Source organism: Rhea americana, unplaced genomic scaffold (assembly GCF_003343005.1).
Source record: "Rhea americana isolate MKP2758 unplaced genomic scaffold, rheAme1 scaffold_2, whole genome shotgun sequence".
Lineage (NCBI taxonomy): Eukaryota > Metazoa > Chordata > Aves > Rheiformes > Rheidae > Rhea > Rhea americana.
In genome coordinates this window covers 16,577,930-16,598,065 of record NW_028186149.1, presented here as the reverse complement: position 1 = coordinate 16,598,065, position 20,136 = coordinate 16,577,930, and the positions used below count along the sequence as shown (strand labels likewise).

The window sequence follows — 20,136 nt, the reverse complement described above, 5'->3', positions numbered from 1 at the left end:
CATTTCTCAATTATAAACTGAACTGAAAGAGGAGAAAATTATACAAAAGGATTAAAATAAACCCAAATTTGAAACAACAGTTTGTCTTGGGTCAACTGAAAAGATCTGACTGATCTGAAATGCTTTTCCCCCCTGGGTTTTTTCAGCCACAAACCTAAATACTGTGTTATTTTCCCAGCTCCACCCAGCACGCCACTGGTGACCTGCACCAACTGTACCGAACATACAGGCTTGCTACTTCTTTCTCAGCTTGCCCCCTACACTTTGTGCATCTGCCTTGGCTGCTTCCTAGCATTTTGCTATTTTCTTAGATGATCAGACCCTTCAGATGCAAATATGGTGTCCTTCCTACGGGACTGTGTACCAACTCAAACACTGGGCCGAAATCACTGATATAAAAAAAACGGTGAGAAGAGATAGCAGCATTCTCCCAGACACGTCGTTATTCTTGAGCCACGATGCCAGCCGTGTTCCTGGGAGGCGGTGGTGGCCCCGGCGCCTACCTGCATTGCCGCGAGTTCTTGACTCAGGGGTTTTAGGTTACCACAAAAGGCTGGTCTGAGTCATTCCAGGGGCAATCGCCACCAAATAAAGGAAACTGATATTCTGGGGAAGAGCTGCTCTCCTGGTGGAGGTGCTGTCTCTGCGGAGACCTTCCTCCCGGGGTCACGCACGAGAGTGGCTTTGATGCTGCGGCGCGTGGGTGGCGCGCGGGGCAGGTAACGCGCTGCCGGTCCGGCACCTGGCGGCCCCCAGCTCGCCGCTCCGCAGAGAGCCTTGCCCGGGCCGGAGGGGTTTTGGGGTCCGCAGTGGTTTTGGGGAGAGGATGGGGCAGCAGCAGCTGTTGCAGTAAATTACATGAGGCTGCAGCTTACCYGAGCCCTTGTTTCAGAGAGGTACAGCCTGTTTAAGCTGCAAACTACGGGTAAAAGCGTGGAAAAAGCAGACCCCGCCGGGGGTCGGCAACCTGCTTGGGGCTGCAGTCGGCCGGCGGCTCCCACAGCTCTGCAAAGCACTGTGCATGTGTGCGGCACCAGCAGTAATAAATGTAAGCTCCTCAGGGCAGGAAATGTTTCCTTTACTTACCCATGAAGCATCATGCAGAGCAGCAGTAGTTTATAAATAATACATGTTTAAAAACACTCAGGGAAAAAATCCTCTGCAGAATATACAAAGAAAAATGTTGCAGAGGCATCTCTGAGAGTGACTAAGCCACAGGCACGGTGAGGGAAACTATAATGTCCCTCCATTCATCTCCCTAACAGTCACCACTTTCTGCTTTACATAGCTGTTTATTTTTTCAGGCATCTTATGCCATAGCATTAAGACACAACAGGGTGTGCTTTCCTGGGACATTAATAAAACATTGGATGCGTTGTGAGCCATGACTGCGAAGGCTGAATGACTTCAGTAGCCCAAGAAATGTATGAATGCTCCAGTAAGCCATATCCGAAAGTGGTAATTCAAGTTTTCTTTTGTCGCTTTATTAAAGACGCGGGTTAGGTGACATCACGGTGTGCGCAGGGCTCGAGGCCGCGGGGGGCTGCCCGGGCCCCAGGGGCGGCCTCTGCCCCGGCCCGCGAAGCAGCCCTCTTTGCGGAGGTTTCCGCCAAATGCATGCACTTTGGGGCAACACCACTCCCTGCGGGCACGCGGAGTAGTACGTGCTGCTGTTAGGGTGTTAACATTACGAAGGACGCGYATCCATGCTAGAAAGGGGAAGATGGATATTTTGCATGTGCCTTGTACTGTAGTTAATCACGCCCTTCCGTAGGAAAAGCAGGGCTCCTTGCTGCTGAAAGGACAATAGATTGGAGGAAAAGGAAATAAAATTATATCCCAAAGAGTGTGAGAGGCTCCAGTTAGTAGGAAGTATCTCACCTCATTAAGCACCTTAATCCCCTTTTTATTGTCCGCACTGCGCTGAAGCCGACAGGATGTGTGCATGATTTATAAACAGTGCTAGGTACCAGCTGAGCAGTTTTACACAGGACGCTGGGAGGCTGCAGCACAGGTTTTGCTGGTTTGGAGGTTGTAGCATTACAATTTTGCCTGGTTTCATTCTCGGTGTCACTCGACTCTGTTATGCTTGCATGCTTTTATTTTGATAAATGTTTAAAAATGCTTATACCAAATGAAGCCAGGTAAACACGAGAATGCCTTACTCTGACATAATTTTAAAATTAATTCATACCTGGATGAACCTGCATTTCATTAAAGTCCACTAAATAAGAGTCATTGATGTTTATTCAGAGCCGAGAAAGCTTCATGGAAAAATTTACTGTCATTTAACAATTTTATTTGTTCAAATTAGCATACTTAAGATTTTCTTACACTCTTAACTATGTTGGCTGTACCATTGCCAAGAAAATCCAGAACAACAATGAAAAATACTTGTGTTCAGATTCCAGGATAAATCCAGTAATAACTCTAACAGGATTGATTACCATAGAATCAACAAAACCTCTATATTCTTTCCAGTGCAGCCTGAGACTAAGGAAGATAATGAAATGTTAYTTGACAGTGGTAAATTCTATGATCAGAGTAAAAAGTAAACTGCTCCCAACTTTTGTTGTTATTGAAACATTTTTTCACTGAAAGGTATCATTTTTTTCAAAGCTGACGTATTCATGAAATTGCAGTGATTTTGATGACATTTTCTGCAAAAAAATGAATACTTTCCAAATGATCTTTTTGGAAAATTCCATTTGGAAAAAGGAAATAAAATTGCAAACTAAAAGTAATTTKGAAATTAAATTCTTCATTTCTATTTTTTGTTTTAACCTCACTTTGTGATATGTCACTAACAGTACTATTTTCTGTGGCGATGTCTTAAAACATTTCTTAGTCCTTTTCGCCTTCTCTCTCTGCACTTTCTGTATCTCTGGGTAATTTCACCTGCAAACATGAATCCAGCTACTGTCTCTGTGCAGACAACCAGCAGCTCTACCTGTGCACTCATGACATGTCTCCTCTGTCCAACTTCAGCTCTGGGCTCGTCTCCCTCACAGTTCGTGTTGATGACTTTCTGTCAGCCCCAGCTCAGTGTGGCTGAGACAGGACTTTTAATCTTCCCCACTCCATGTCTTCCCCGCTCCTCCCCACTTTGATCACCGCAGACAACCTTGCCATCCTGCCTGTCACTCAGGCCCCTAATTTGTGTGTCATCTTGGACTCAGACCTTTCTCCCGGGGTCCTCACGTCCATACTATGTCCTAATCCTAGGCCCTTCCTGCTTAGCATTGCCAAGGTGTCGCTTTTCCTTGCCATCAYACAGCCGAAATCCTCATCTAGGCTCTTCACATCTGTGCCTCAATTATTACAACATATTCTTTTGTCAGGCCTTGACAAATGCAAGTTTGGCCTTTTGGTGCCCATTTAAAATGATGCTGGAAATACTCTCTTCTTAGCCCATCATGTCTCCCTTTTCTGTCTCTCTCTCCTCCAGCTCCACTTTCTGTATTGCATCAGATGTAACTGTTTGTCCTCATTTTTGGTATCCCTATCACAGACCATTTCCACTTCCAGTTATCAACAGGTATTTGGCACCGACAGTGGAGCAAGGAGGACAGCGGGTCCTGCTCCTGCTCACCTCACTGCCCAGCACGCTCCCCGGGGCCTCCTGCCTCGGGGAGCCTCGTGCCTAGCGCCCACCAGGCACCACACAACCTGCCTCGGCTCCGCAGCTCCCCTTTCCCTCCTCCCGGACAGCYGCCAGGCTCTTCCTTTGCTGCCTGTGCAGTTGCCCAATCTCGCCCCGTGTTCTCTGGTATACCGTCACCTGCTCTTCTGTGTCCCACTTTTGTCTCCTGTCTTATTCTTGTGTTGWATCTTTTTATTTTACCTAGTACTTTGAGGTTCAGCCCATAACTAGATCTTGTGATATATAAGCCCTTTATACTCATACACACATGCACACATGCTTATAATGATAATATAAACTATTATTCTTTATTGATATTATCAGTATAACTATATGACATGGCATATATCAAGTCACACCTTTTAATGACTGATTTAATATTATACTATTTGATTGTATTCAACTTTTATGCTAGGATTTTTATTTGAATAATTAACTTTGCCAACCACTAAGTACAGATTTTAAACATCTTATTTTCTAGATCAAAGCATCTCTCACTTCTGTTATAATGAAACACTTGAATTCTTGGACAGGCTGAACACAAAACTAAGGTAAGAGTCAAAGCGTTTCATTACAAACAAGCAATAAATGCTTTGATCTAGAAAATAGGGTTTTAAATATTAATTTTTCATCTTAAAGATAAGATCTGATACAATAAGCTGCATTGTAAATATAAAGTGAAATCATACAAAAGTTCAGCTAATAGACCATTTTGCTATTTTACTTTACTTAAAGAATGTTGGATGTATTTTGCAGCGTCACCTGAAAGCAGCAGTAAAGAAGTGTTAAAAATTGCCAAAGAGCAAAAGGTAAAATTACCATGAAGGACTTATTCAAAATACACAGACATAAGAGCTATCTTCATCCAGAGATTTCCCTAAACCATGGCAAAGGTGACCACTTCTTAAAGAGCCCTCCCTGTCCCTTCTGCAAAATGCTGAGCTCTCTGCTGCTCTTTCAGTTCCCATTAACTGCACGGAGGTGCTGATCTTCTTGAGATCCTTTTTGGAAACGATAGATGATGAATTAATACGTTTCATAGCAATCTCCATGGAAACCAAAACTGGAGTGGCATCCTCCAAACTGATAGTGATAGAAAACCATATCAGCAATCTAGTTTAGTGGGTGCTCCACTTGGAGTCACGCGCTACCAAGGATGATTTAGTTCATCTTGGTGTAGATCAGATGTGACTCATCAGCAGACATGCCACAGTTGCATGCGTAGAAAACTCACTTCAGTGGGATCTGAATCAAATCCTGAAACACAGATCATTATTTAAAGAGAATTATGAGAATGCCATGAGTTTCCAGAATAATATCAAAACTGCTGAAGAAGAAGTGAAAGCCAAGAATTATAGATATAATGGTAGGAGGCACTTAGGATTTATTAACTGTTTTGTTCAGACTTATTAAAAAAGAGTGACATCCATTAAAGTGTATCATAGGAACCAGCTACCTCCCAGCCCCCATGGCTGTGACTAAAGTGAGCTCTGTGATGAGGCAAGGACCCTCTATTGCTTTCAAATAGTGATGCTGCAAGTAAAATGTGCAAAGAGATTTTTTCACTTTGCACATCATTCATTCAATAGTTTTCTCAAACAAATATTGTTCTACAAATACTTCTTAGAGCAAACAGCTAATTTTTGTGAAATGCATATACTTAGACATTAGCCTGAAATGTACCCAATGTTTTTATGAGAGTTCAAATCAACCTGTAGCCTTGCAGGTTAAGAAAGGCCCGTGGCGGCACTGGGGAGCTGCTGCCTGCTCAGCATGATGGCCACATGGACCAGACTGTGTTCACTGYGTGGAGCTGGCAATACTCAAAATGTTGGTATCAATGTGGAGAATGTGGGCGAGTGACATGTTTGGCAATTCTTTTCCGCTATCTCTTCCGTGTGGTATCTCATGAGGTTGTACAGGCCGCAGACTGGTCTCATTTCTGTGCTTACTTCATTCCCTGCGCTCCTCAGTAACCCATGATCCCCTCATCTTGCCACCCACTCCATCATGCAGGTTCGGGGCAGGAGCATCACCTGGCCTGGGTTGGCACCACTTGCCTGAGCGGAGAGTGTCTGTGTCCCGTGTCCATGTCCAATCTCCCATGTCCAGTGTCTGTGCCCCGTGTCCCAGTCCTTTATGCTCGTCTCTCTCCTTGCTCAGCACTGCTGTCTATTCATCTCAGTATTTAGTCAATATTTGATGTCATCAGTTTTATTCCAATGCAGATGTGAACAGAGTAGTCCAAGGTTTGATTCGAGAGCTCATACATGCCTGCTAACTGCATCCTTTCAAAGTATGAGATATTTCTAATCCATTTCCCATTAGGACATGCTTTTTCTGTCTGCTCTTACCTCTCTCCTGCCATGCCTCCCCAGGACCTTTACTGGGTCTGATTTTTCCTGCTGTGATTATTAGTAAGCCAGCAGATGTTACAAACTAAGATAATTCTCTTCAGCTTATTTTGTTACATAGGTACTAGTCTTTTCAGTGATGTCAAAACAACTAGGGGATTATTTATCTCCTTTCAGGAAATTTGGCTTTGGCAATGGACATAACATTTTAGACCCTGCAGGAAAAAGATTGTCACTTATAAATGGTAAGTGGGAGAGTGGTGAATTTAAGACATAAAAGTTTGGATAATATTCCTTGGAAGTTCAGAGAAATTTCTCAACAAGTTATAAAATGCTTTTGCAAATGGAGTGCCAACATTTATGTGAATTATTTGACCRTGTCTCTTTAGCTAATTCAGACTGTTTTTCTCTTTGCAAAAACAGCAGTATTTTGAACCTAACCAGGATAACTAAAAAGAAACCAGTGTTAGCCTTCTTTTTGGGGGGAAAATAGTAGTCAGCTCCCCCTATGATATGGCAACAGGAGAGTATCAGATCATAAATCCTGTCTCACATTGCGTTTTCTAACATTGCCCCATGCAGACACTTGGGCCTTTGTGAGTACATCCTTTCTTTTAATTTGGGTGAGCTTCATCAGAGCTTATTATTATTGAAAGTTAGAGAATGTATTGAAGACTGATTATAAGGATATGGTCCACCATGGGAAAAACCTCATTATATAAAAGCTTTGCCTGAGACTCAGCTACTCTGTGCTCTGCAGCAGCTACTGCAGACATCCCTGGTGTTTTATTGATCACATAGATTCAGTAGTTGGGCATTAGCGTTTAGCTTTGCTTTGGAGATTTGCTTATTTTATTTGAATTTGCTTGAATTCAGCAGATTAAAGTGATCTGACAGATTTTTGAATGCTGGCCTAGAACAATAAATAAAAGGTTTCTCATATAAGGTGAGCCAACTGTCTCCAGAAGAAAAGAATTATCACGCCACATTATCACCAGGCTTCCTGATGCCCAGAAGCTAAGATTAGCAAGAAAGTGTCTGTCAGGCCACCAGCAGGCAGAAAAGTGCCGCTTCTCCCAAGAAAGATCTCCCTCAGGCAGCAACGTCTACGGCTGCCAGACGCGTACCTGTTCCTTGCCCGTACCCATTCCCAACCCCGCTCCTGGAGCAGTTTTGCTTGCCACCTGTGCCGGGGAGCCTCCGGCACAGCCCAGCCCGCCCAGCGGCAGGCAGCAGCCCCCGGGCAAGCTGCACCCGTATTTCGCCTYCGTGCCCTTGACGCACTCAGCGTCATCTTGGTGCACTCAAGAAAATCAAACTCCTACTCGCTTTACTTTGCTTTTCTGATCTTTAATGCAGTGGCATTTCCTTCATTTTTAATAGAAAATTTTAAAATTGTGATACTACCAAGGACATAAAAGAGTGCTGTAGTTGCTACTTTACTTAATATTAAAAGGTTAAAAAGCCCATGAAAACATATAGCTATGTGGAAATTAATGATGGTATCTCTTGAAAACCAGTGCTGTCTATGTACCTATCCACTCATAATGTTTTAAAATATACATAGCAGAGTGCAGATAGTGATAACATATTTGATTTTATCTGCTAAAAATGCATACACACACACACACACACACACACACACACATATCCGAGACAAATAACTTATCTCTCTTTCTACTCCCTGTATTGATAAAATCCATAGAGGATTTAATCCATCCAAGTGTGCTTCTCCATGTTATTCATCTCAACTCTGTGCTCTGAAGGTGCAAATATTTAAATTGGTTTAAATTCAGAATATTAATGACTGTTCTTAGAGATTCAATAATAGTTACACTTTTCCAGCTGGTGGATACTGTTGCAAACAGCTACGGCCTAAGTGTACATAGCCAATTACGCTGCAGCAATTAGGGTCTCAGCGCAGGTGTACGAAGGCTTTGCCAGCGGGTGCAGAGAGCGGGCTGGCGGCGCCCCGGCTGGTGCCCGCTGGAGGAGCCTGCTGGCCGCAGGAGCTGCTAAGCCCCAGGGTGGCTCGCCGTGAGGGCAACTGCGCAGCAGCGAAGCCTGCACCCTTCCCGCGTGATGCCTCCAGCCCGGCTGCTTCATGTGGAGGCTTCACAGCGACAGCTGGGGATAATACCTTGTACCCAGTAACTGGCCTTCACCCATGAGGCTGAAGGCACTTTCCATGCCGCACGTGGCAATGTGTCACCTGCCCAGGCCGGGATTGGGTCCCATCCGTTATTTCCCTTTCTGCGCAGGCTTTCCCAGTGTCCAGCTGCCTGGGTAATACCTTGGGGCTTGGCTATGTCAGCAAAACCACAGCCTGGACCCCTGTATTACAACGGCATAGCTGTATTTGCACCTTTCCAGAGCAATTAGCACCACCAACCTGGCAGAAACCTGTGGCAGAGGCATGTGAGGTTTGTGTGCATCCAACCCCCGTAAGTCAAGGCTGGGAGAGCAATGCATAAATATTAGCTTTGAAGGCAATCGTCTCTGAACACCTTCCGTTCAAAAATAATAATAAAGACCYCCCTAACTGTTCAGTGCACCAGAACGCTTTCAGCTCATTTCATCGGATTTGGKGTAGATGAATATTGTTTTCTTTAAAAATATCAGCACTGGTTGAAGCAAGGACTGCCAAAGAATARTACAGCTTCTCTCCAAAGGTGAAGATTTTCAATTAAAACTATGGGAAGAGAAACCACACAAAACTTACACGGAGAATTCAGCAGGCAAGGAAACAAGCTGTGCGCAACACTACGCTGCAGCTACCCACCTCCTTCTAGAGCAAAGCCAGAACATATGCTTTGTTTTAAGCCCTTTTTTAAACACAGCCCTCATTATGGAATCATTACCAGAAATCTGCAAGATAAGGAAAGAAGAATTATTATATTAACCTGGGATCTTCAGTGCCCTCGGAGGCAACGCGAAGCAGCTCTCCTGCAGTCAAAACCTGCAGACTCCCTCTTTTCTCTCACGCAGTGAGTCACTTCTTCCCTTTAATCTCCCATTAAAATCCTTCCTATCCTCTTCAGTTTACGACTCCGTTGCTGCGAGGTGGTTTGTGGCACTCTGTACGGCTAATCCTCGGGATTGCATTGTACTGAGGGCAGAATAATTGAAAACAGCTTGACGCGGTTTTAGGTAGGCACACAAATCAATGACAGATAATCATTTAAGCACAAACCACAACAGAGGTTTACGTGGGAGGCGATCGTGGCCTCGGCGTTACAGCCCGCTCTCGCCACGCCGGGTCTCTCGCAGGGTCGGCGAGGACCCTCTGCGGCTGAGGCCGGCACCTGGAGATGTTTGGCCTCCTGCTTCTCAAACACGGCTACGCTGTCTTGTTGCAGCGGGCTTTGCCTTAACGGCCGCCRAGCTTCGAGCGAAGCAGCGCTGTGCCGCCTCGCGAGCTGCGCGAGCTCTGGGTGGCCCGTGGTGAGTGCCCGGAGGTGCGCGGCCGGGCGGAGGCGTGCGGGGGAGCTGGCGCCGGGCGCTGCCCCGCGGCGAGGCCGCCCGGGCACGGGGCTGCCGGGGGACAGCGCCCCGGCTGGGGCGCTGCCTGCCTCCGTGGGGCAGAGGGGAGCACGTACTTGCCCGTCGTCATCTGATGGCGGTCATATTTATACCTGCTGGTTAAAATGCTTTAATAAATGATTACCTGATGAGAGCGCTTTTGCCTGGCTCTTGTGCTGATTTTTGCTTATTTTTGCCATGATTCAAACAGCCGTTCAAATTAAAAGGCAAGAAAATCCCAATAAAATGCGTGTTTTAGATCTTTGTAAGCATCTTTAGAAAGGTACCTGAAAACTTAATTCTCAACTCGTTTGCAGTGGTGAAGGCATGCAAAAGTGTTCGGCATTTTGTATTCTGACTGTGGGTTGCTCTGGTGGCACCCGGGGCAGTTCAGTCTCCAGCCCTGTCAGGGAGATTCATTTCCTAGTCATGCAGCGAGTGAGAGCATTGATGTGCCTGGCTCGCTCGGTCATGAGGTATATAGCCCATTTTAAGGTGTTTAAGGGGGAATAAGTGGTTGGGGGTGAATTCTTCCTCTGTGAAACTGCAGTTTAGAAATGCAGGAAACCCCTTCCTCTTCCGTGTAAGCCTTTCGGCTGCTCTTTACCCAGCACTCCTCTTACTCCTGCTCCTGCTGTCGGCTCTGGGGGACCTCGACCACGATCAGAGCTCCCTTGTGCTGGGCGTTATGCACATGCATGCACAAAAAAAGCAGCCAAAAAAGGCTGGTAGTCTAATATGTTTTCATTATTTATATCTGTTTATAAATAAGTGGGTGGGACTGTATTGCTATTCTTTAACCTTTTGCTTTAAAATCAGAAACATCTTCACCAGAGAAGTTTAAAAAGTTTAGTTGCCAATTTACCCTCCACTTTCTATGACTCTGGTGAAAGGGTATTATTTATCAAACTAAGTATATATTATAATCTTCACAAAATGGTAAAAGATCAAAGACTACCTTGCATCAAACAGAATTATGGTGCCATAACATTTTATCTTGTTACAGCTGATATCAATCACAGCATGACAGCAAGCTACAGAGTTTTTTTTCAGTTAGTATCTCTGACACACTGCAACAKCTGAAATACAGCAACCAACTCACAAGTGCTTTGGATAGGAAAGTGAAAAACCGACTGCAAAAGTCATGGCCTTCAGTATCCATACTGGATCTGTACACCAGGATGCTCCAGAAGCAGCTCCTGGCCTGGACCTGTGCTCCAAAAGCAGCCCAGAGCCAGCTACTCTTTCACCACAACTCACAGCCATATATTTACTTAATTTGCAGCTGAATTGAGGGATTTTTAATGCATCCCAAGATGGGCTAAGCAAAGGAGTGGGAATTCTCCCACCTCCTCCCAGGACCGCGCGGAGCCTGCAGCTTCCACAGCTCCAGCGCTTCGAGCGCTGCGTGCTGCCTGCCGCAGACGTATCTCTGGGAACATCTGGCGAACAATACGACAGAAAGGGGAATTATAAGAGATCCCTTCTCATATACATCCCGTCCAGCGTGCATGCACCCTTCCTCTGCGTGTCCAAGAGCCGAAAGCAGAGCCAAGCCCAGGCATTTCTCTTTGCACCGCGCACCAGGCCGAAGGCACCACCTTTCCACGCCGCACTCACAGTCGGGGCCGCTGCAAAGTGCTGCCGTCTCCCCGTTTGCGCAGACGAGAGCCCCTGGGACCCCTGCATCGCCCTGCTCAGACTTCATACGCAGCGAGTATATACTCATTTCTCATAGCATCAGCTCTGGCAGTGACAACAGGGCATTTCAGTGTCTGTATCCAGTGCTATTAACATTCCTGTTTAATAACAAGCAGCTTCACTTCAAACCTTTTCTGCAATCATTTCTCAGGGACTTCAAACCAGAYGTGAAACCCTTTCAACACAGAAAAGAGAAGAAGAAAAACCAAACACAGTCAGGAAAGTAAAAGGATTCAATAAATTCAAATATCTTTGGTTTTCGGGAGTCTTGTGCTATTTGAATAGAATACTGCACTGTTTTAGACAAACTGCCCATTTTCAATTTTTCAATCTCCTTTCCCTCTGTTGTTGAGAGCTGCACAATGTACTTCCCAGTTAGTTACTGAAATGCCCCTAAAAACTTGCAGAATTATTTGAAAAAGGGCATTCCTATTCCTTATGCATAAAATATGCATGCATATTCATATAAAACATTTAGAAAAATTTGTACCAGATATAATTAGCATGTTTTGTGCATCTATTTTCTTTGCTATTAAATAACAAATTTGTGGTAACCATAGCAACTAGAACATCACATGGTACTGGTGCTATTTTGGGGATAACATAAGTACCTTTCTTAAAGAAGCATTCACACCTCTAAGCTATGAATTTTAATAATTTTCATGATAAAATATCTGGTGGGTAAATTGTATTCATCCCTCACTATAATGTTGATTTAATGTGGATTGCACTACCTTATTTTGCATTGCCAATGACCACTTAAAAACACTAATGGGTCCTCTTGTTTTGCAAGAAAGCAAAAGAGACTTTTAAGAAAGGAAGAAGAGAAGGTATGTGACATATTACATGCGCTTGCATGACTAATATCTTTCCATTTGAGGGAAAAGTGCAATAAAATTAAGAATTTTTGTTACTGTTTCTGGGAAAGGAGCTAACATTGGTCAGGGAGCTCTTCATACTTGTCTGGAGGAAAGCAAATGAAAGAGATGGGGCTTCTTCCCAGGCCTGCTCCTGCTTCTCCAAAATAAGCAGGAGCTGGAAGAAGCCCCGGAGGACGCCTGGGGGCACCCAACCCCTGAGCCCAGCTGAGCCTRCAAAGCAAATTCCCTGTCATTGCAGTCAAGTGTGCTTGTCTACCAAATTTCTGCTGTTTGCAACATCACACACCACTGGGCATCCAACATTTCTCAGGCCTGAGAGTACATGAGAGAGAGAGAGAGAGCAAGAGACCAAAAGCCACAACAGTAATGAGCCATTAAAAGAGATTAGGTGGCAAAAGGGTCAGTATCCATGYCCTAGGCTCCTGCTAGGGCTATTAAATAATGTTTATTCATGATTTCTTGGAGCCCCGCATTACAGATAAGAACAAAATGCTTCAAGAATCCTTGCCAGTGTTGTGAGGAGTTGRGGAAAAATTGGAAAAATGTGGAGGAAATTCCTGTCAGTCTCTGCAATTGGTAATTCAGTTAATTGAGAGCATGCAAGTAGGATGAACCAAACAGGCACCCATGAGAAATGAATGCCATTAAACCCATCAATGCATCCTCCCCACACTGACATGCTAATGAAAAATGCTGACTGACATGATGAATTGCTGCATCATGAACGTGTCCATATAGATGAAACCCACCCTGAGACGTCAAGATGGTGTTATCCATCTCCCAGACCAGAGGTAGTGAAGGATCATTCGCCCAGGATGCCTTATATGCAGTTGTTTGGGAATGAAACATGCACTAAAGAGGGTCTTTAGGCTGGAAATCAGCCAGACTCAATTTACCTGCTGAGAGGGAGCGTGGAGCAGTGGAGCTTCACCAGAGGATGGAAGAAGGGGCTGAGGCAGTTGTGGAGAGGAGTGGGCAGGCACGAATTACTTCAGCTCGTACAGTCAAGAGCTTTGGATAAAGACTTTCCTCAAACAATAGCTGTGCCATAAAGGTATCTTAGACAACTGCTTTGTGCAGGATAATGATTCCTGCCAGGATGGTTCTGCCTCGAAAATGCACAGCTCAGGATGGCTCAGAGCTCTGAGACCGGGAAGGTTGTAGCTGGGAGAACAGATGTAACAGGAACAGAGAGACRGCGCATCACGGCAAGGCTGAACTCAAGGCTCAAGACTGCCAGACCTCGAGCGCTGCTGCAGGCAGTGGCAGAGACCATGCCTTTCCAGTATAACTGCAAGGAGTAAAAATTAATGAGAAATTCTATTTTATAAACTAGCCTAGGCCAGATCTTGCAAGTCAGAGACAGGYAATGGGAATTAGCCTAAGCAAGTTTTTGCATAGCAAAGCTCTTCCCCTGCCTCCCTTCTTYTCTTCTGTTCTCCCCTATTTTCCTCGAGCCAGATGTATCACTGGGATTTTTTCTTTGCAACAGTTCATTTTTTACTTATCTGTTGAATAATGCTAATAGACTTTTTAGGGTCTACTTTTGTAAGAAAGAGTTTATTTCTGCCTTTCTCCCATTTGAAGAAGTAATTTTTATTAAAAATTGTTGAAATATCCCCTCTCAGTATTTTTAAAATGAAAGATATTGTTTCAAAAAGTATTACAGTGAATAAATATAGAAAAAATGAAATAGAACATCTTTGTATCACTGAAATGGGAAATGGTGATTAGCTTCAGCTAACCCGTGTTAGATTTTGACGTTTGATTTGGTCTGCACAAAAATAAATACTCCAAGCTGGGGAGATCCATTCKCGCCCCTCTGTCTTGCTGCTGCCGCAGAGCCAGGCGCTTCGCGTCCGCCGGGACTGCCAGGCGCTGCGCGCGTCCCTCGCTTCGCCRCGCGCTGGGGGCCGGGCGCGCGCCTTGGGCCCCGGCTCGCTCCGGAGAGCTGCCCGGTGCGGGYGCCGCGGGCCCCGCGAGGCCGGGGCTGGTCCTCGGCTTCGCGGGCAGCTGCGAGCGCGTCTGCTCCGATCCCGCGCTCGCCTGCCGGTCTCGCTGTCTTCCAAACATAACGCTTCTTCGGGAGAGCCTTGGGAAAGGTCTAGCGAGGCAGCAGCACGGCGTTTCAGCTGAACACATACGCTTGCAGGAGCCCTGAGGGGTGAAGCAAACGTAAACCCATCAGAGGCAAAAAGCAAAAGTTGCCCAATATGCTTTTTTATTTTCTTGATCGCTGTTGTGAAAAAGGACCCCTCTGTTCCACTTTCCCTTTGGAGGGGAAAAGAAGAAATGAGTAAGATTTGGAAGATGCTGGCAACTGATAAAATACAAAGAAACTCTTTTTCTTACATAGTAAATGAATCATGTTTTGCCTTTCCTTTTGTTAAAGCTCCTAATCCAGCCTGTAAATAGGTACTTTCCCTTTGGACAAACTGTTTAGCTGTAAGGCTTAGGGCTGCTCTGAAGTAATTGGATCAGAAAATAGAAGATATATATCAAAGCGAGCGCTGTACACGCTCGTGCCAGGGACTTGGCGTGGCAGCCCTCCTCGCACAGCRTGCGCGGCGGCGAGCGAGCGCGGCCTGAGCTTTGCGTGCCTGCAGAGCCGCGTCCGGCGTCCTTGTTTTAAAATGCATAATTAACTTGAGCCCATTGCTCTCCACTTTGTACTTAAGAAACTTGGATGCCATTTGATTTTATTTATATAAATTTTAAATTTATATAAATTTTATTTATATTCTCCATAAGATCTTTTTATCAGACTAATTTGTAAATAGGTGCTACTATAACCTCAAATATTTTAGAAGACATTTGAAGAGCTATAAGGAGGTAAACCTCAAATCAGCACTGTTAAGGTCACTTGGAAAAATATTGCTCAGACTCGAGTTGCAAAAATGAGTTGGGTTTCTTCCACTTCTTGCATTAATCTTGTGTAAACATCTGTGTCCATATTCTCTCTAAAGTAGTTGTTAATGTTATGACACAGTCTTCTAAACTGTACTGGTGAATTTTTCTTTACTGGTACTGGTTTTTGTTTTCTTCTCAAAATGAACCTGGTACCTGTCTAAACCACAAATAACATTATGAACATTTAAAATAATTGTCAGTGTTTGTAGTAGTACCTAATTCTGATCAGCTGAAAGCTGTGGAAAGTCTGCTTTGAATTCATTCTTAAGTTATCCTTTTACATACAGATAAAAAGGGGACTAGTTTAATTCTGCTACACAAATAACACCAGCTTATTTCTTCTTTACTCTATGCTTCAATGCAGAACAACTGTTTCTGTATCTTCAGCTTCAAAAATGAGGCCACAAGTTGGAATAAATAGTTTGTCTGACTTCAGTGCCGGTATGACCGTTACTAAATGTGTCTTTTGTAGCCTGCTTCAGCATTATACTGAAGGGCTTCATTTCAGTTGCATTAAATCTCAGCTGGGTTAACTAATAAAGCAGAAAGCCAGGCAATGGCTGGGCACCACGTCGTTGCTAATGTGGAATAAAGATCACGTGGTCAAAGGTTGGGCCTGGAGCTGAGGCCTGCAAATGCAGCTTGTTTTTTATATTGATTTTATTTTCCAGTAGGCTTCAGATCAGGTGCTGAGACCTCTGAGCTCTAGCTGTAGCTCCCTGTTTTCTTAGCTTACCTTAAGCAAGTTTTTTAATGTCTGTGTACTGTTCCTCCATGTATAAAAAGGGTTGAATGTTTATCAGCGTTGCGCAGCATCAATGTCTCCAGTAAGGTGAGGAAATGCTAGACAGTAAGAGATGCACAGCATCTCTAGTTTTGCCTATTTTAAACTCAATTATGGATTAATATTTTTGCATAATTTAAAATGTATTTGCAGCCAAAAAAAGTGAAGACTTGTTTAGAGAGAGAGGTAACCTGGAACTGCATATGTTTTACCAAAAGGATTTGTTGGTACAAACCAGATCAATATGTGACTGCATAATAAGGTGGAGAGAGAATGGAATTAAATGTTCAGATACATACACTAATTAGGAAGGATGTGAACATCCGCGTATAGAGAACTTGACAGTGAGAGAATGACAGAGATTCAGCACTACAGTGAATTATAAATGTCAGATTACAAGGATGCATGTAAAAAAAGTGTGCAACTATTAGGAACTAGACTCTGTATTCATGTGAAAGCTTGTTGCCTTTATCGTCTTTTTAAATCCCTCTAAGGTGTTCTGTCAGTCACTGTCAAATTTTCTAAGTAAGATAATATGAATTATGTCACACAAGTGTCCAAAACTGCTTCTTTGCCATTGCCAGGACATACCAATATATGTTGCTTTTTTTTTTAAGCAAAAAAAAAATATTAAGCAGGAGGCTTGCTTAAATATTAGCAATCAGTTACAGAGTGTTTTTTTTTTCCCTCAGATGTGATAAAATCTAGTACATGATGCACAAAATGCAAGGGAAAAGGGAACCAGCAATGTGTGTTCAGATTTGGCTGTGGACTCAGTGGGCTGTCAGAGAGCCATAGGATGCACAATAAAAATGGATGCTAACTAATTTTTGATGTGCAAGAGCATGTGTTTAATTTGCAAGATGTTTTGTTTAATTAAAAGGTAAATACCATTTATAATTCTTCTCACAGACAGTTTGAGAGCAGCAACAACACCTACAGAGCTCTCAGGCAGGCTGCAGAACTTTGATGCATCTGATCCATGGGGTAGGTACATTTAAATGAGAACAGTTCCTTACTTTACTAAGAGATGTTTCTGGTTTTAAAAAGTATTGGTTATTATTTCTAAAAAATTGACTCACAAGTGAGATGTTAGCTGCATAAAGCATGTAAAATACTAGCTCGAGATTGTGATGAAAACCTCTCCCCACATGTAACTAGCCTGCAGAGATGCGTACTCCCGGGTGCCGAGTGTTTGCAGCAAGTGGAGACATCACATAAAAGCAGGGGCGTATTCATGAAACCATCGGCACGGAGCGCACCAGGACGTCTCCTCCACGCACCGGGCACACGGACCTCCTGCCTCCGGGCCCAGCAACCGCCATGGTTTGGAGGGTTTTGGAGGTTTCTTGGATGCACCCTCCTGGCTTGCACAGCTCGCAGCCCTTCTCGCCTCCCCGGGGCCAGGCAGGCACCGGGCCCTTGCCCTGCGCCGTCCCCGGGGCTGCGGTGGGGCCCCCGGGGCCTCCTTGCGCTGTGGCTGGAGGCCGGAGTGGCCGTGCTGGGCCCACAGCGGGAGCTCACCGTGCCGTGGCACGTGTGGGGAACGCTGGTATCAAATGGAAAGTGGCACCAAGGCAGCGGGAGCCGCGTATGTTCCTGTGCTCTGTRAGGTCCAACGTGCTCACACGGCCGTGCCCTGACACCGGAGTAGTGGCTGCTCGGAGCCTTTTCCGGCTGTGCCTGCTGCGAGAAAAGCGTGTGGGGAGGGRGCTGCCTGTTGGGAGAGGCCGGCACCTCTCCCGGCCCCCAGCTTCGGGCCGGCGGCTCCTGGACAGCATCCCAGCAGGGAGCTTGTTCTCACGCGAGGAGCAAGGCAGGGCAGAGGCGCGGGATGCTGACACCCAGCCGCTGCCGTGCCGAGGCTGGAGCCTGCTCTGCTCTGAGGGTCTGATGGCATCGGCCTCCGGGGAGACAGTGTCTGACGCTCCCGAGCTAATGTTCATATTGGTTCAGTCTCGGCTGAGCTATTTCTAACAACGAAAAACATATCTGAGAGAGTTACAATTTGCTGTAATCATATTTTTCCAGTTTTTCTCTGTGATAATTACTCCCATAAATATCACCGCTTCACCTCAGCTCAGCAGAGTGCTCTCTGCTTCTGCACTCAGGCTCAACCTTTCCAACCCAGACTGCGGTGGAAGGGCAGCAGTAGGATTTGTTGTTACTGGTACCACTCCAGCTAAGGGTCTGCCAGGGCTTTCACTTTTGGTCCAGTTTCTATGCTGTATTAGCTGATCAAAAATTACTGTGTGAAATGAAGACCAGTAAAGAAAATCTGTGTTAAGGTGCGAATGCATGTTCAAATAACGTAACACAACAATAAAGCTGTGAGTTTGTCTTTGACCATGCAAAGGCTTGAAAATCAGGAGTCGGGATGACATCTTTGCACTTGAATATATCCAATTTTAGTGATGGGCACTGCTGGTTACAGTTTAGTAACTCAGAACATGTTTTAATATAATCTGTGGATTATGGACTGCACATCTCAGAACTTCCAGGCTTCCAATTCCAACCGTGTTTACTGGCTAAGAGTGTTTCAGATAGATCCTTAAATAGATTTTGTAAGACTAGCTGTTATTTTTTACTGGTAGCTTTAGTGTCCAGGTGTGTTTGGACTTCCCAAGTTCAGGTGCTGGAAGAAGACAGAGGAGTGGCTCAGTCTGAGAGAAGCGATGTGAGCAGGTATAGCAGAGGGATGAGAACGGGAGTAGTACTGTCCCTATTTTAAATATGGGCAAATGTAGCAAAGGATTAAATGACTTGCCAAAGTTATGTCTGTTGTCTATGGCAGATTTAGCATTTAAACATGAATCTCCAGAGTTCAAATGTACCTCCTTAACTACAAGGCCATCCTTCCTCTCCAGAAGATGATATATAGGTATATAAATGTGCATTGATGTAATGCCAAGTTATAAACCACAAGCCTTTCAGAACTCATGTCCCTGATAGATTGCAAAAGAACTTGAAGTCAGGAGAATTGTGGTTTGTCTGACCTTATGCTAATCATTCTCCCTACTTGCATCTTGGGCAAACCGAAAATGGATAGAATAATGAACCCTTTTGAAAACCATATTTTCTGGGTGTTGGTCATGACCCAGTTTTCATAAGTTGCTAGAATATTGGGATAATCAGGGAAATGAAGATTGTATCTTAGGAGACAAGACTAAAATGCTTGATTTAAACAAAAGCAATGATGAGAAGAAATATCAGTACACTGTGAGAGGAGTAAATATCAGAACTAATTAAGTTCAAGGACAAAATTGGCATCAGAGCAAATGGATATAAATGGGCCCCTAATAAACATAGGCTGGAAATCTTAAGAAGCTGAGTTATGAGGTTCCGGAACAGCTTTCCAAGGGGAATAGTAGGGCTAGAGAAAGTCAGTGCTTTTTAAATGGATCTTGATCCATTTATGAAATGGGCATCATGCTTGAGACAACAGGAAAGCTACACAACAAGTGCAACATTCCCAAATGACACCAGAAGTTCACCAAGCTAGAACACTTTGGTAATACACTAGAAAAAGTAACCAGATATGATGTATATCAAGTTATATGTCAGATATATTTTGTCTTTTGGGCTCCTCTCCTGAGAAAGCCTCTGCATTTGCTTGATTATCCTCCTAACCTAGCACTTGAGATATACTTTGACATTTCCAGGTACGCCTTCCCTGCTCTCAAGTGGCAATGTCAGAGTAAAGAAGTATCTCAAGCTAGTATTGAACTGGGAATCCTTTGTGCTTGGTGTCCACTGCTTTCACGGGTGGGAGAGCGGGGAGAGTTGGTGGAGGCAGGTAGCCTGGCACCCCTGTGCCGCTTACTTCTAATCCAGCTGAAGACAGTTTGTGCTAATGCCAAGCCTCCTCTGCCCGCTGTTCCCCATGCAGGCAGGGACCTCGTCCTCTCTGCCCGTGGAGGGCACCTCATCGTGTGTGTACAGCAYGGGAACCAAAGGACTTGCTGAGGAGCTTGGCTGGGTGGCACAGCTACTCCTCCCGGAGCAGTTGCTTCTAGGGCCTCGGGCTGGTGACGCTTTCTTGCTGCTATGGCATGGGGGATGCAAAGCTGGTGGGGCACCACATCCCGTCATGGTGCCACCTCATGTTCCCCTGCCCCACCGCCTTGTGGGAAGCAGGTGGCAGCAGCTCTCCTCCTTTCCCCCTGCATGCCCGGGTGCAGAGGTGCTTTTCCCCGAAACACCTGCAGGCAACAGATTTAATGTCACCTTCATGCACGACCCCACGCCAGCTCTGCCTGAAGAGCCGGGCCGGGGCTGCCGGTGGCCGGGGCTGGGGAGCCCCGCACGCTGCCAGGGGCACGCCGCCGCAGGGCCGGGCCG

At 45.1% G+C, this 20,136-nt stretch overlaps 1 protein-coding gene across 1 annotated transcript in view; it reads right to left on the bottom strand.

Moving 5' to 3' along the window:
• SNX7 (sorting nexin 7) overlaps nucleotides 1-7,291 on the bottom strand; it is a 136,291-nt gene extending 129,000 nt beyond the window's left edge. Inside the window, exon 1 of the mRNA XM_085303684.1 lies at nucleotides 7,142-7,291. Coding sequence (XP_085159810.1) covers nucleotides 7,142-7,291 — 150 coding nt within the window. The remainder of the gene's footprint in view (nucleotides 1-7,141) is intronic.
• Nucleotides 7,292-20,136: the final 12,845 nt, after the last annotated feature.